We start from the raw sequence: 15,975 nt of genomic DNA, 5'->3' as shown, positions 1-15,975 counted from the left end.
CCGCACCATAGATTTATACAACGGCATTATGATATCGGCTGTTTTATTTTCAATACCTTTCCTAATTATCACTAGCATGGAATTTGCCTTTTTCATAGCTGCCGCACGCTGGGTCGACATTTTCATCGTGCTGTCCACTACAACCCCGAGGTCTCTCTCCTGGTCGGTCACCGCCAGTTCAGACCCCATGAGCGTATATGTGAAATTCAGATTTTTTGCTCCAATATGCATAATATTACACTTGTTTATATTGAATTGCATTTGCCATTTTTCTGCCCATTCACTCAGTTTGGAGAGGTCTTTTTGGAGCTCTTCGCAATCCCTTTTTGTTTTAACAACCCTGAACAATTTAGTGTCGTCAGCAAACTTGGCCACTTCACTGCTCACTCCTAATTCCAGGTCATTAATGAACAAGTTGAAAAGTATAGGTCCCAATACCGATCCTTGAGGGACTCCACTTTCTACAGCCCTCCATTGGGAGAACTGTCCGTTTATTCCTACTCTCTGCTTTCTGCTTCTTAACCAATTCCTTATCCACAAGAGGACTTCTCCTCTTATTCCATGACTGCTAAGCTTCCTCAGAAGTCTTTGGTGAGGTACCTTGTCAAACGCTTTTTGAAAGTCTAAGTACACTATGTCCACTGGATCACCTCTATCTATATGCTTGTTGACACTCTCAAAGAATTCTAATAGGTTACTGAGACAGGACTTTCCCTTGCAGAAGCCATGCTGGCTCTGCTTCAGCAAGGCTTGTTCTTCTATGTGCTTAGTTAATCTAGCTTTAATAATACTTTCTACCAGTTTTCCAGGGACAGAAGTTAAGCTAACTGGCCTGTAATTTCCGGGATCCCCTCTGGATCCCTTTTTGAATATTGGCGTTACATTTGCCACTTTCCAGTCCTCAGGCACGGAGGAGGACCCGAGGGACAAGTTACATATTTTAGTTAGCAGATCAGCAATTTCACATTTGAGTTCCTTGAGAACTCTCGGGTGGATGCCATCCGGGCCTGGTGATTTGTCAGTTTTTATATTGTCCATTAAGCCTAGAACTTCCTCTCTCGTTACCACTATTTGTCTCAGTTCCTCAGAATCCCTTCCTGCAAATGTTAGTTCAGGTTCAGGGATCTGCCCTATATCTTCCACTGTGAAGACAGATGCAAAGAATTCATTTAGCTTCTCTGCAATCTCCTTATTGTTCTTTAGTACACCTTTGACTCCCTTATCATCCAAGGGTCCAATCGCCTCCCTAGATGGTCTCCTGCTTTGAATGTATTTATAGAATTTTTTGTTGTTGGTTTTTATGTTCTTAGCAATGTGCTCCTCAAATTCTTTTTTAGCATCCCTTATTGTCTTCTTGCATTTCTTTTGCCAGAGTTTGTGTTCTTTTTTATTTTCTTCATTCGGACAAGACTTCCATTTTCTGAATCTTGGAAGAATCTTGGGAAGTGTGGTTTCCCCTCACAGTTATAGTTCCTACCACCCTTAACAAACTACAGTTTCCATGATTCTGTGGTTTGATTCATTGAACTTGTCAAGGATTATCAATACCTTGGCACAGTCATTAACCAAAATGGAAACAATAGTCAAGAAATTAGAAGAAGGCTAGGACTGGGGAGGGCAGCTGTGAGAGAACTAAAAAAGGTCCTCAAATGCAAAGATATATCACTGACCACTAAAGTCAGGATCATTCAGACCGTGATACTCCCGATTTCTATGTATGGATGTGAAAGTTGGACAGTGAAAAAAGCGGATAAGAGAAAAATAAACTTATTTGAAATGTGGTGTTGGAGGAGAGCTTTGTGTGTATCATGGACTGTGAAAAAGACAAATAATTGGATGGTAGAACAAATTAAACCAGAACTATCATTAGAAGCTAAAATGATGAAACTGAGGTTATCATACTTTGGACACATAATGAGAAGACATGTTTCACTAGAAAAGACAAAAATGCTGTGAAAAACAGAAGGGAGTAGAAAAAGAGGAAGGCCAAACAGGAGATGGACTAATTCCATAAAGAAAGCCACAGACCTGTACTTACAAGATCTGAACAGGGTGGTTCATGACAGATGCTGTTGGAGGTTGCTGATTCATAGGATCGCCATAAGTTGTAATCGACTTGAAGGCACATAACAACAACAAACATTTTAATTACAACATTTATATATCACTTTATTGTAAAAAATCTCAATGCATTTTACAGAAAAAAATTAAAACAAAAAATTATTGGCAAAAACAAGAGACAGGTATTTAAAAATATTCAAAATAATAAAACCAACAATAAGTTAAAAATAGATTAAAATATAATAGCTTCTGCATGCCTGGGTAAGGCTTGCCTAAACAAAATTGTTTTTAGCAGGAGCCAAAAAGAGTACAATGAGGACACCTGCTAATGTCAATAGGCAGGGAGTTCCAAAGCGTAGGTGCTACCACACTAGACTGATTTCTTAGAAAAGCCTGATTTCTTACAAGAGCAGAACAAGTACTATGTGGCACCCGTAACATGGAAAGCACACCTTGAACTTGGCCAGGTAGCAAATCAGCAACCAGTGCAGATTTCAGAGCACAGACATTATGTGCTGATAGGGTCTCACTCATGTCAGCAATCGTGCCACAGCATTCTGCATTAACTGCAGCCCCTGGGTCAGGTTGTGCTGCATGGGGATTGCTGTGACCTTGGCTGGCTGCCAGGATTTTTTAGTTTTGGTTTTTGGTTAGGAATCCTGACTGGTGGGATTCTGAATTTTCTGCCTTACTCATAGGAATCTTGCTGTGGTTGGTATGGTATTGCATTTAGGAAATCATCACTGTTTTTTGTTTTTGTTTTTCTGTTTGCATTTCATTTACCTTTATCTTCACTCCCTTTCATCTATAGAAGCAGCAACAACAGTGGTTCTATGTGCTCTGCTCAACCCTCTTAAACCCTCTGATGATGCACCTTGTTATTTGTTTCTTGCCCAATAGTGCTAAAGGAGAATTCACATACTGGGCAGTGTGGCTGCAATTGTTGTTCATAAGCTGCTGCCTATATAGGTAGACCAAACCATGTGTGTTTTCTCTCTGTGAATTATTTTTCACTGGAATTGGGTTGGTTGTCAGTTTATAGCAGCCCACAGGGGAGACAGAAAAGAGCAGAGAATCTTCTTACTCTTTTCTCAGACCTCTTTCTGAAGTGAAGGGTGAAATCTGTAAAGAAATTTGAATGTTAAAAGGTAGGGGCAGGGGATTCCAGGTTGCTAACCCTACTTGGATATGGATATTTTTGCAGAGGATCCCTAGTCAAGCTTTACCAACAACACAATCCAAACTATATCTACTGAGAAGTAAGTTCTGTTGAGTTCTATGGGGCTTAGTCCCTTAGTAAGTGTGTTTAGAATTGCAGCCCTTTGGAGGCATCCATCTTTACTCCTGACTGCTCCCATCTAACATCTGCACAACACTTGGCTCCTTTTTTCCCCTTACAGTGGCCTTCTGGTGACTGGCCTGACCTGAGGGCACTTAAACCCTTTTTGCCAGAAGCAAGTTGGCTAGATTACATGTTCCCTACCAAGCTCTTTCTTTTAGCTAAGATTTCTGTCTTAATTTGCAATCAGATAAATGTTTTTGTTTGAATTGTATGCGCCAAGCAACTGTGGATGATGCTTAATGTATCATGTTTAATTACATCACTCGGGCCCACCCCTGTGACATCACTCAGACCCACTCCATGACATCACTTGGGCCTGCCCCATGACATCACTCAGGCATGCCCGTGTGATATCACTAGGGTCCACCCCCAAAATCTCAGGGTTTGGGATGCTTCTGACCTGGCAACCCTACATATCCTGGAGGTCTGCTCCATGGTAGTATAAAGCAAGGCCTTTAGTATGACAGCACCTGAAGTATCTAATTCATTTCCAATTACTGTCAGACAGGTGTCAACCCTGCCGTAGAGATGATCCCAGCCATACCTACTATCAGTTTTATGAAGCAGCAGAATAATAGCAATACAGGAAGCTGCCTTATACCAAGTCAAACTATTAGTCCATCTAGCTCAATATTGTCTACACTGATACTGGCAGTGGCTCCCCAGCGTTTCAGGGGTGTGTGTGTGGTCTCTTCAGCCTTACCTGGAGACACTGGGGGATTGAACCTGGTGCCCTTCTGCATGCAAGCAGTTGCTATACCACTGAGCTATGGCCCTTTTTCTGTGTTTTAGATTATTTTTCTGTTTTTATTACTATCATATGTTTCGATTTTGTAAAACTCCTGTTTTATATTGCTTAGAAATGTTTTAATATGAAGCATTCAATAAATTTTGGAAATAAAAAAAGCGTACAATTGCTCTAATGTAATTTCTGCACAAGTAAGTTAAATAGAATTTTAATTAAGCAACACACCTTGTGTACACAGCATTTCCAGCTTAAAGTAAGAAAAGGACTCTCCAAAATAAAAAAGGGAGATCTTACCTAGACAAGTGGTACATGGCATAAAGAAACTGAAGTTGAGCAGGGCAATACTATCTTACTGTAATGCAGCTGAAGGCAATGCAGATAGAAATAAAAAAAGTGTTGTGTCCGCATTCCTACAATACAGCTGATCTAAGAGATGGTGATTTTTCAGACCAGGTATATATTGGCTATGCACCTCTGTTTTTGTATTTGTTCCATGCATTTCATTTAAATAGTAAATATTTGGCCATTTCTAAATAAGTAGAATTTCTAAATAATCCTCAAAGCATTTTCATTTCACATACTTCTAATCACTTAAATTGTTCATTCTTTTCAACGCTAGATGTCACCATCTTTTAATGTTTCACAGCACAATCCTATACATCTTTTCTCAGTAATAAGTCCAGTTGATTCAATGGAGCTTACCCCCAGGTAAGTCAGGAATGCAGCCTCAGTGCACTCACAGCACAAGCCTAACCATGTCTAATGAAAGGTAAATCCTACTTAATTAAATGGAATTTACTCCGAAGTAAGTGGAGTTAGGATTACAGCCAGGGTTCTTGCTAACTGATCTGCTGATGCCCTCTAACAGTGACATCGAGGCTTGACCAAAGAACAATAACATATGAATAACAAATGCTGCTAAAGATCTGCATAAAAATGCAGTTATCTTGATTTGTAATCTGGACATGATAGGACCTAGCACTCATCAGAAACATGACCTTTATAGAGAAGCAGTGATAGGCTATGGCAACAATGTGGTGGAAGAGATCTGAGCTTTCTGGTGCCTCCTTATAATCTAGTCTACAACACTACTTCCCCTCCCCCCCATTTTTTACTGTTGATAATTAATCTGTAACATTTTTCATCCCTGATGTTTTGCTCAAGTTCACTGGCACAAATGAATATCCATTCTGTTGATAAATATTAATTGAAAGAGTTGGGAGAATCTATCCTTTTAATTAGCCACATTGGTTAGGAGTACAGTACTAAGAGGAACACACTAAGAGTGATTACAATGTATTCTGGAATAACTATTTTGTATTATGTTAAGTACATAACAGGGTACATCTGCTGAATGTCTATTTTAACAGAGTTTGAAAACCTGAAGGGAAAGGGTAGTTGTCATGTTTCAAAGCAGGATCTGATATTTCGGTAACACCAGAGTACCAAGTGCTTTGCAATTCTTATTCTATACATCCTCACTGTTCCTGTGAGAGGTAAGTTAGGATGGGACTTACTCACCCAAGGGTACTCAGTAATCACAGATTGAATCTATGCAGCTCTCTATTCCACACTTAGCAGTATCAGTTGCACAATATGGTTTCACAGTCATAATGGCATAGTTAGTACATTGATGCTTGAGGATTGTTTTTTTTTTTGATATAGAGGAGTCACATTATATATGTACCAATGTGCCTTCATGAAGCTCAGCTCTTTTAGTATGCCATTTAAATTATAATTGTAGTATGTTTCCTTAAAAATAAATGATTTGCACACACCAGTCATACCTTTAAGTTGAGAAGAAAGTTAGACGTGTTCAGACTCCATGTTTGAACCATTGCAATATATTCTATATGTGCCTATCCCTAAATAATGTTTGGAAGTAACAGCTGGTCTAAAATTAGACTTTCTAGTTGCTGACTATCACTAGCCACTGGGGGTCATGGTGTGGTATGAAAAATATAGAAATATCTTCATTGGTTGCCAGTTAGCTTCTGGACACAATTCACAGTACTGGTTTCTAAAGTCTTAAGTGGTCTGGAATCATTTTAGTTCAAGGAGTGTTTTCTCCTGTATCAGGTGTGGGGACCTTCTGGTCCTTCAGGTGTTACTGAACCACAACTCACATATACAGAGGTGTCCAGGGGATCTTAGACCCCTTACTTTTTTGAGAGCAAGTTCCCAGCAGAGTCCCTCTGTCCTTCCCTGCTGATTGGAGCCAATCAGAGTGAAAGGAGTTAAGTCAGCCACTAAGAAGACTCTCCTCAATAGCTAACACACTCCCATTTTGTCTGAGTATGGCAACCAAGAAGGGAAGGGAAACTCAGGAAAGGAAGTTCCTTACCTTACAACAGCTGAAGGTGGATCACCCCGGGCAGTAGCTTGTTATAGCCACATTTATTAAAATATAGCAACATTAATTTCAGTTTAAGAATTGGCACAAGTTTTGTAATTGTGAATAGTAACAGGGAAAGTAAAAGTTTGTTAGATAACATGTCAGGAAAAGAATACTCGTAGGCAAGGTCTGTAGGATTGCAGCTGAAATCTTGAAGATGACTCCAGCTCCTTGCCATTCTCTAATTAATGACAGGCAGATACACACCATAATGGCATATCTGGCATCTTTTTTAGACTCTTTCTCCTAATTGCCTCCCCATTTTAAAATGTATGTACTTGTTAATCTTCCACATAAATCTCAAGGGAATTTACAGTCCTACAATAAACATAGATTTTCAATCAGTATAAACAAACAACTAAAGATAGGTTTATAAACAATGCAAATAAACATCAAAGGCAAAGATCTAACAATGTGTCCCCCACCACCATGATTCAGCTTGAAAAGCTTGTCAAAGCAAAGTTGTTTCTGGAAAGTAGAAATGATGAGCATCTGTTATAGCTCAACTGGGATGCTGTTCTACAAAATGGGGAGAGCCACACTGAAAGCCCTGCTCTGAGTAACTGTGTTACTCTGATAAACTCTCCTGCGGAACAGAAAGTTTTGAGAGAAAAAGGGTTAAGTTTGTTTCTCAAGTAACCCGGTCCCAAGCTGTATAGGGGTTTACATGTTAAATGAGACTTCAAGATGTGCAGCACATTTAAAATATAACTGCTATCCATGTAATTGGATTGTTTAGACACTGAAGCACATCATCTTCACAAAACATAATCTCTTTCATGGACTGATAAGGGGCAATAATGTTCCTTAATCCCCTCTCTAAATATTTGAAGCAGGTGACATGGTTGCAGATACAATGTGATCCAAGCAGGAGAGTGGTGGATGTGGCTCTCCAAGACCTGTGGTACAATGCCATTTCTGTTATGTAAATTTGTATAAATGTTAGCAGAGATTGTCAATGGTCTGAGATGCGTGTGTGCGTTTACCTAAGTGGCAGGCTTTTATCCTGCATTAAGATCACTGAGACTTAAGACTGAGTAAAATAAGAAAAGCTACTTTATTTATAGAAATACATAGTAGATAGGAAAGGCAGACCTAGTTCTAACTAACTAAGTTGGAGGCGCAGCGCCCAGTGTTGGGAGTTGCCTTCATGGCTCAGGAGGGAGAGAGCAGAGACAAAGGTGTCTCCTCTCTCTCTGTCAGTCTTGAAGAAGAGAGGAAAGGGCGGAAGGAGGAGGGACAGATAAGCTTCCCTAAGCATATCAGTCTAAAGACGGAAGTCAGTCAGAGCATCATAGGTAAAGGTAGTCAAGCCTAGCCATCTGGAGGACCCTAACTCTATCTTCCTTCTGGAACATAAACAAAAGAACAAAACAGGAACTGCGCTTGCCCTGCTTCCAACAATTTCATCCATAGATTATTTCTGTGGTCTTCATGAGCAATAAACCAATTGCCCAAACAACACCCATAATCAGTCACAAATAATTTCTACTTCAAAGATGAATGAGGATAGTAAACCACATTGCTTATTAATGAAAACGTTACCCAGAAGACACACTATTCAACAGAGGCGAATTGGTTTCATAGTATAACCTTCCCTCATTGTTAGACAATGGACACACAGGACTGCCATGAATGTACGTGTCTTAGTATAATCATATACTAATTAGCCGTTATTAGTGTGCATGCAAGTGCATTTGTATCCTTTATTATTAGAAATCCTGATGCATGTTAAAAGGCCCACACAGCAAATCACGATGCGCTCGTCCAGTGCCCAGGCAGGCAATGAATTTTCACCGTCTCTCCGCAACAATTGAGGATTGTGCCCGCGTTGACAGCTGTATTATCCCTCCTTCCGAGTAAACAGTTTGGAATTGGCTCCCATACTTTGCAGTCACTGGCAAGCAAATTCTCATTGGGCTGATGTCCTGTTTATTATCCGCCTTCGCCTGATGGCCAGTGGTTCTTAAGCTCTCCTAGGAGCCCGCCCTCTTTCTCCCCCTTCTCGCCCTTTCGCTGGCTTCAGTTCGAGGCTGTTGTTGTGCTTGAGGCGAGTTGGCCTGTCAATCAAGCTCTCGCTAATCAAAAGGCGGCCAACACATCGGCCGCGTATTAGTCTTCAATATGATTAGTCGAATGAGCCGCCAATCAGACGCCTTTCTATGTCGGTTGGTGGATATCGCAGTGAGGAGTCTGGCTCCGCCCTTCTCCGTCCTGTGGTGGCTTCTAGCCAAACAGGCGACTTAGTTGGTCTGTAGCGGCCGCTGGACTGGTGTGTATGTGCGCTGTCACCTTTACTCGGTGCTGCGGAGGAAGGTGGGGGAAGGGCCCGAGGCCGCTGCGGCCCAGCCTTACAGTTCCCGCTGGAAAGAATCCAAGTCGCGCTTGCTCTGTGGCCCCCTACCCTGCCCGGACGTTCACCGTGGGGCATTAGACCGCTTTACTCTACGGCAGTGCTTCTAGGGTCCTGGCCGCCTCCCAAGGAGCGGGTGAATATGAGTCGTGTCTTAGTGTGCGGAACCCACCGCCCGTCCTCTTTGAGGCAGGTAAATGAGAGCGAGTGCAGGGCTATGCGCGAATGACTGATTCCGTCGTGGGGGTGGAGGCAAGAGAGGGTAATTCCCATGGTATGTGCGAAGTAGGAGCTGTAGGAGGGTGATAGCGAGCTGGGAAGGGGGGTGGGATTAGTGGACGGTGGCCCCAACGGCTGCGAGTCCTAAGGCAGAAAAGGAGTGTACACCACTATCCTTTGTGATGATGTTGAGGAGCGTGAAGATGAGAGCGTAAGGAACGAGACTGGGTCCATTAGCTAGAGGAAGGTTGGGAGGGTGTCCGACTTTTGTACTTTGTGGGAACGTTGTACAGGAATGTGTGAGGGGGGCACGAGGAAGAGGGAATTCGTTTGTAGCTTGACAGTACTTTGTGCAACTTACGTTCTTGCTCTCTATCCCCCTCCCCTCTCCCATGCCCTAAAAAGTCATACAAGCTATTCCCTTGATCCCCAGCAGTAGGAAATGGTGAAAGATGGAGGAGTGTTAGCCACCTGGCTAAGGGTGTGGGGTAAAGAGAATGAAGAGTAAGGGGGAGGGGGATGGCTTCCTTGTTTTATCATTATTGCTCTCTCACCACTCCACAACACACCGTAGGATCATTATTATCATGCCCACTTACTTTTCAAGTAATGATTCCCACCACATTACTGATTGTGGTTAAGTCAGTTTGTGTTTGCAGAGATGCTTTGAAAGATGCAATTGAGAATATCAAGTGTCACTTAATCCCAGAGCCTTGCTGCTGTTGCTTCTGGGTAGCTGTTTCATTCAAAAGAGGTGTTTTGACTTGAATTGGAAAGATGAATGCTCACTGTGATGGTTTATTTATCCTTTTGTCTTCATTTATGTTGCACATGGGTTTGCTCTGTAGACATTTGTTCTGTGGGTTTTAATGGAAGCCATCATCTGTAGTAGTGCTTCCTATATAGAATGGGACTATTTGCTTTTTACCACTTAGGTTGTTAATTAACTACTTTTGAAGTTCAAACAGCTTTTACTACTTTTTCTTTGATATTAGAATTCTTCCTGTAGTTCCTATAAAATTCATTCATTGTGAAGTTTTCCATTTTTTAATAGAAAGCAGCATGTAATTCAGTATCTACAATTATTCTGACATAAAATATTTTTATAATTGTACTTGAATTCCAAACTTACCTTGATTTATAGATCTACAAAGTAAATAAAACTTTGCAATTTTACAACCTGAGAATACGGCCTTTAGAAGAAGCTTTTTTACACTAGTGATTGCATCATAAATGCTTCCATTATTTGTTCTTGGCGTGAAAAAGTGAACATAGTGCAGTGGTGAATATAACATGTCTGGCCATTCCAATAACATGACAGATTTTCATATACCTACTAATCTTATATGATTTAGGGTTTTTTACTTTCCTTTTGAATATAAAGAGCTGTATACCAAAGAATAATAGCTATGCTGAATGTATATATTTTCTACAATATTTTGTGTAAGATGTATTACTTTCCTGAGCAGGTATACTGCTCATCTAAGCAGTCTTTCATAGTAGTGATTTGTCTCACTTCCATTTAGAGATATACTAGATTGAAGAGGGGCTGGAGCAACTCCCTCATGGGGAAAGATTACACTGTTTGGGGCTAGTTTAATAAAATGCACATAAAAGGGATGTGATAGAGGTGTAATAACCTTGTGCATGGTGTGGAGAATGTGAACAGAACAGGGGTCACCAGCATGGTGCCCATGGACACCAGTGTGTTCACTAATACCTCCTATGGTGCCTCAGCAAATATCCCCTCAAATATTCACTATGCACGAGAAACTGTTTGCCTTCCTGCTCAGTTCCTGTTTGCACTAGCTTGGCTTCTCCTACATTGAACACATCCCATTAAACATTCCCACATTTCAGTCAGATGCTAGGACTGGCCACTCACTCTCCCTTTAGATCTGAACAGAGCAGAGGTGTAAATAACGTATCTTTTTAGGTCCCTTTTTCTATTGATGGGGGACTTGTTGGGGGGGCATGCCCACACCATTTTATAGTCCTGTCTTTTTCTGTCCTTTTAGTTGTGGCAGCCATTTTTAATAATAGCACATCCCCATGGTGGTCATTTTATGACTGAGGCCTATGGCACTTTCTCAAAATTGCAAATGTGCCCACTGGTCCCAAAAAGGTTTGTGACTCCTAGGGTAAAGAAAGTGGATAAAACATTTTTCTCCCTCTCTTTATAACAGAAGCTGGGGCCATCCAGTAAAGCTAAATGTTGGAAGATTCAGGACAAAAGGAAGTACTCGTTAACACAGGGTGTAGTTACAGGATGAAATGCCACAGCAAGATGTGGTGATAGCCACCAAATTGGGCAGCTTTAAAAGGGGATAAGACAAATTCATGAAGGATAAGACAAACAATGGCTGCTAATCATGATGGCTACATTTCATCCAGAATCAGAAGCAGTATACCTCTAAATAGAAGTTTCTGGGGAACATTAGCGGGATAGTGATACTGCATTTATGTCCCATTTTTGAGCTTCTCAAAGGCATCTGTGAGAACAGAATTCTGTAGTAGATATGCCTTTGATCTGATCCAGCAAGGTTCTTCTTACGTTGTGATAGGGAATATCATAGTAGGAGGGCTTATCTACGTTTACGATGTGTTTTCTGTGTTTTACAAAACAAATATCTTCTAAAGGACAGGGCTGGTCACAAAAGTGTAGAGACTGTGTAGTAGTGTTTCTAATCTAAAAACTGTACTTTCACTTTAGCTATGAAAGCTATTCAGTGTTGTTTCCCAATATAACAAAATATGATAGGCTATGGCAAGGTTAAACTGTAATGAAGAACCAAATACCCAAAACAAGGAAACATTTGCATTAATAATAGTATAGGAAGGGGACAATGAGCCATTGTTTGTTGGCATTTTGGTTTCTGTTGGGAATTACTTCTTGAATATGCTCACAGGAGCTTTGCATTTTATGTACTGTTTTGCAAATTGATTCAAAAATGACTTCTGGGGAGAAACAGCTTTGTGTGGAAGATTAATAATATAAATCAATGGTGATCTAATCTTAGAATTCTATGTTCTACTGAAATGTTTTAAATTTTACACTTGGAATATCTTCACAATTAAAGCATAGCTAATATGTATTAAACAATTCTAATTATTCACTATTGCTTTAGAGTATAAAACGTGGACCTTGGATCTGTACAGTACATCTAGTCTAATATTGCCCCACAGTGGCCAGCCAGATACCTCTTGGAAGTCCATGAAAAGGGTATGATGGTAGTAGCTGTCTCCTCTTGTCTGTCGCCAACATGTGGTAATTGGTGATATACAATCTCTGAAAGTGTATCTTGTGGCTGGCCATTTGTGAGGTTCTTATTTGTTGTAAAGTCTTGTGTTGTTTAACATAGGGCCTTTCCAGGTGACTTCTTAAAAAGCAATTTTGATTCTTAAATCAAAATTAAATTGATTGAAGTAATTGTTAGATACTGGCTAACACCGTTGATACAATTTCTTTTTCAGTAGGATGAATAAGGGAAGCTATGCTCTGGCTGGATTGCCTGTTTCCTGAAGAAAAAAAGAGTGCATGCTATACAGGGGAAAGTATGCAGTATACGAAATACAGGAAAATTACAATAAGGATAATTCAGCCACTTACTCCACTAAGTATTTTTAAAAAAAATCAGAGTTATTAAAATGGTGCAGGCATATGTAATGTATTTCTTTCCACCATCAGTCTGTGTCTGTGTTGGAATTACTTTCTAAGATATTTTTTTTTAAATTTAAAAGATGTTTTGTTTTAATATGCTTTTAAAGATGTTTTAATATATTTTAAAGTCTGTTTTAAGATGTTTTAGCATGTTTGTAGTGTTTTATTTGCTGCCCTGGGCTGCTCCTGGGAGGAAGGGCAGGATATAAATTTAATAAATAAATTATTGTGAGCACTAACCAGTAGGTGGACTGCTGGGAGAAAATTACACTTTCCAAGTACAGTAAGAAAAGATTATAGCTCATTGCTGTGTGAACATGACTTTCCTATAATTGCAATGCTAGTTGTGGGAAAGATACCTTGTAACAATTATTCATTAGTGCAGGGGGAAAGTCTGGAAAGGTTATTGAGGATTTGGATCTTGATAGCAGAACGCACACTGACTTTAATGGATACCGATTGCTTCTTTCTACTAAATCACAGCCTAGAGAAAATTGCTCACCAATGACTAAACAAGTGATGTGTTCACTTTCATAGCTTTTGTTTTGCAAATGAGTGACATTGTTAATGTCGTTAGCTGTAGCACATAGATGGAATCTAACATTGTGCAAGTAAGTGGACTTCTGCTTGTGCAACAGAACTTCTCTGTCCTCTCCCAGCCTCCAGAGCAGATTTTGGAAATGCACAACAGAGATGATGGCAAAGTCCTGTTGCAGACCAGAAGTCTGGATACAACCCTATGTTTAAATGTCTTTGGTAGGTGTTCTAGCTGTTCTAAGCTGATGAATATCTGATAAAAGTCCAAGTCTGCTTTGTTGTAGCTGTAATGTGAGCAAAAATATTTTAAAATAGGCTATGTCTGCTGACTCTATCACACTTCCATAGTGGATTTTGTTAGATTCTGATATCCTGTACATTGAAAAACAAAAGCTGACAACGACTGTTCATTGTGTGGATGGATAGCAAAGCATTATTTGACCAATTTCCTTACGTAAAGGGCTTTTCCAGAAACTTCACTTTTCCTGAAATTCTGTCTTTCCTCTGGCTTTTCAGGATGCCTTATGATTTAATTATGCTGATAATACTCGTTAGAATTGCTTGTTAATATGTTTTTTTAATAATGTTTTTAACCCTTTTTTAAAGAAGTTTTTAAAGCTTTTTTTAAAAATGTTTTAACGTTTTGTTTTAATGTATTTTATGATGTTTTAAAGTGTTTTTAGCACTTCTGTTTGCCGCCCTGGGCTTCTGCTGGGAGGAAGGGCGGGATATAAAACAAATAATAAATAAATAAATAATACTCCTACAGACATTGATTCTCTTGTAAGATTTACAGAGTAATGTTAACCCTGGCTGGGCAGCCCCAGGGTTTGATAGAGTGATGGAGCCACTGGTGTCTCCGTAGCCCTGCTGCTCATGCTGTCCAGGGCAGAAGATGTGGAACAGGTACAAGCCTGCTCTGCCAGCCTGGAACTGGTGTAGCAATTGGACCTCAATCAGGATCCAGTGAATACTGGACTGGCTCAGCCCTCCTCACCTTTAGAATACCCCGTTTTGGGCATTTCTGTAGGCTACAGCTGGTGGGAATCCCACTAGCAGTACTTCCACTGGTCTGCACTTTTGGCAGGTAGAATGGGAATCTTCATGCTGGAGGAGTGATGCTGGTGTGTCTCTGTGGGCAGAGGCCAACAGCAGAGCTGATTTGGGCTGGGTGGAAGGACATCTTTGCCCCTGGCCCAGCACAGAGGATTGGGGGTTTGGATTGGGTTTAAACTATAGTCTTAAAAGTAGGGTATTTTAATGTGGGGATAATGCCAACTGGGTGTATTTCTTCTATACTTCTGTACGTTTTCTTTTCAGTTGTGTACTTTTCAGTGGTGCTTCTGTAAGTTTTCTTTTCAGATGTGTGTGTTGCCTGAAGCATTTTGTGTAAGTCAAGCTAATGAGATTGATGGCCCACTGATCTGTTCAATAGCATAAGGTAGCTATTGCCAACCTGGTGCCCTCCAGATGTTTTGGACTACAACTCTCATCAGCCCCAGTCAGAACAGAGGAAAGAGATTATAACAGGGATCTGAAAAGACGAAAAATGGGCTTACACCATACTCCAAACCTAGGTTCTGCCAGGATGAGCAAATTTGGAATAGGTGGATTTTGGGCTGTCCTGGCTGAGCTGGGGTTCAGCTGGGGTTTTGCTTTTGTAACTCCCTCATCCCTGTTCAGCCAGGGGTATGCTGGTGTAAATTCTTCAACCCAGCTGAGCTGGGGCTGTTCTGGTGTAAGCCTGGTTCAGTGGTTTAGTTGGTGGAACTTAAGCTGGTGGAATTTACACCAGCATTAAGTCCAAAAAAAGGGGTGTGTTCTGGGGGCATGGCAGAGGTAGGACTCGGCAAGGAGAGACTTGACACCTATTCCACACCTCTTTCAGCTCAATTGCATGGCCTGGCAACCTCATGGATATTATGCCAGCAAAAAGGTTGATGTAAGTCACACTATTTTAAAGTCTTGTTTTCCTTCTACCACGTGCGGGCAGGCTCAGCTGACAGTGGCTGCGCTCTTGAATGGAGTTTGGAATAGGGGTAACTCTGTGCTGGCTTCACTTAAGCTGGAGTAAGTTCCGCCAGCTTCTTACTTTGGATTGTTCTATAAAACTCATTTGATCACAGTCAAATATTTCATGAAGTCTAGAATGCTGCTGTGTAAATAGCCGACTTCTTGCCTCTTAGCACCACCTGATAGCAAAGTTATACATGAGTATGTTACCCATTTAAAAGCTGACATTCCTGGTATCCCCTGCTCTACACCTATCTTCAGATAGCTTCTGCCCTCTCACTTCCTGAGAAAACCTCATTACTAGTTTCTACTAGTATGTGCTGTCACTATAGGCATATCTGAATGCAAGATTGAAAAGGAACCCAAAACAAAAACACCCAGTTTTATTTATTAAGTTGGTCCGCCCCCAGAGACTAATGGATCCGGATGGTTTCCAAAGGGCTCTGGGGAGTTTTCCGGCTGATAGGGCTGGTGCTCCTGTTGGAACGCTGGTTGAACTGTGGAATACAGAAATGACCCGGGTGGTTGACATGATTGCTCCTGAGTACCCTCTCCTGTGTAGAGCTCGTACGGCTCCGTGGTATACCCCAGAGCTGAGAGCGATGAAACAATATAGGAGACGAACTCCTAGTGGATGCAATTATAC

The 15,975-nt window shown here is 40.8% G+C and overlaps 1 protein-coding gene across 5 annotated transcripts in view; it reads left to right on the top strand.

Annotated features, from left to right (window-relative positions):
* Positions 1 to 15,975, top strand: part of TESK2 (testis associated actin remodelling kinase 2) — a 106,560-nt gene that overhangs the window by 16,631 nt on the left and 73,954 nt on the right. For 3 of the 5 annotated variants that reach the window (XM_061632765.1, XM_061632764.1, XM_061632762.1), the window contains exon 1: positions 8,725 to 9,092. The exons of 1 other annotated variant lie outside the window; for it this stretch is intronic. In XM_061632765.1, coding sequence (XP_061488749.1) covers positions 9,042 to 9,092 — 51 coding nt within the window. In that variant the 5' untranslated portion in view covers positions 8,725 to 9,041. Of the gene's footprint in view, positions 1 to 8,724; positions 9,093 to 15,975 lie in introns of those variants that run through there. One more of the 5 variants, XM_061632766.1, reaches the window with a different exon arrangement.

The sequence above is a fragment of the Rhineura floridana genome, chromosome 6 (assembly GCF_030035675.1).
Source record: "Rhineura floridana isolate rRhiFlo1 chromosome 6, rRhiFlo1.hap2, whole genome shotgun sequence".
NCBI lineage: Eukaryota > Metazoa > Chordata > Lepidosauria > Squamata > Rhineuridae > Rhineura > Rhineura floridana.
The sequence above is the reverse complement of the archived record's forward strand: the minus strand, read 5'-3'. Positions and strand labels throughout refer to the sequence as shown.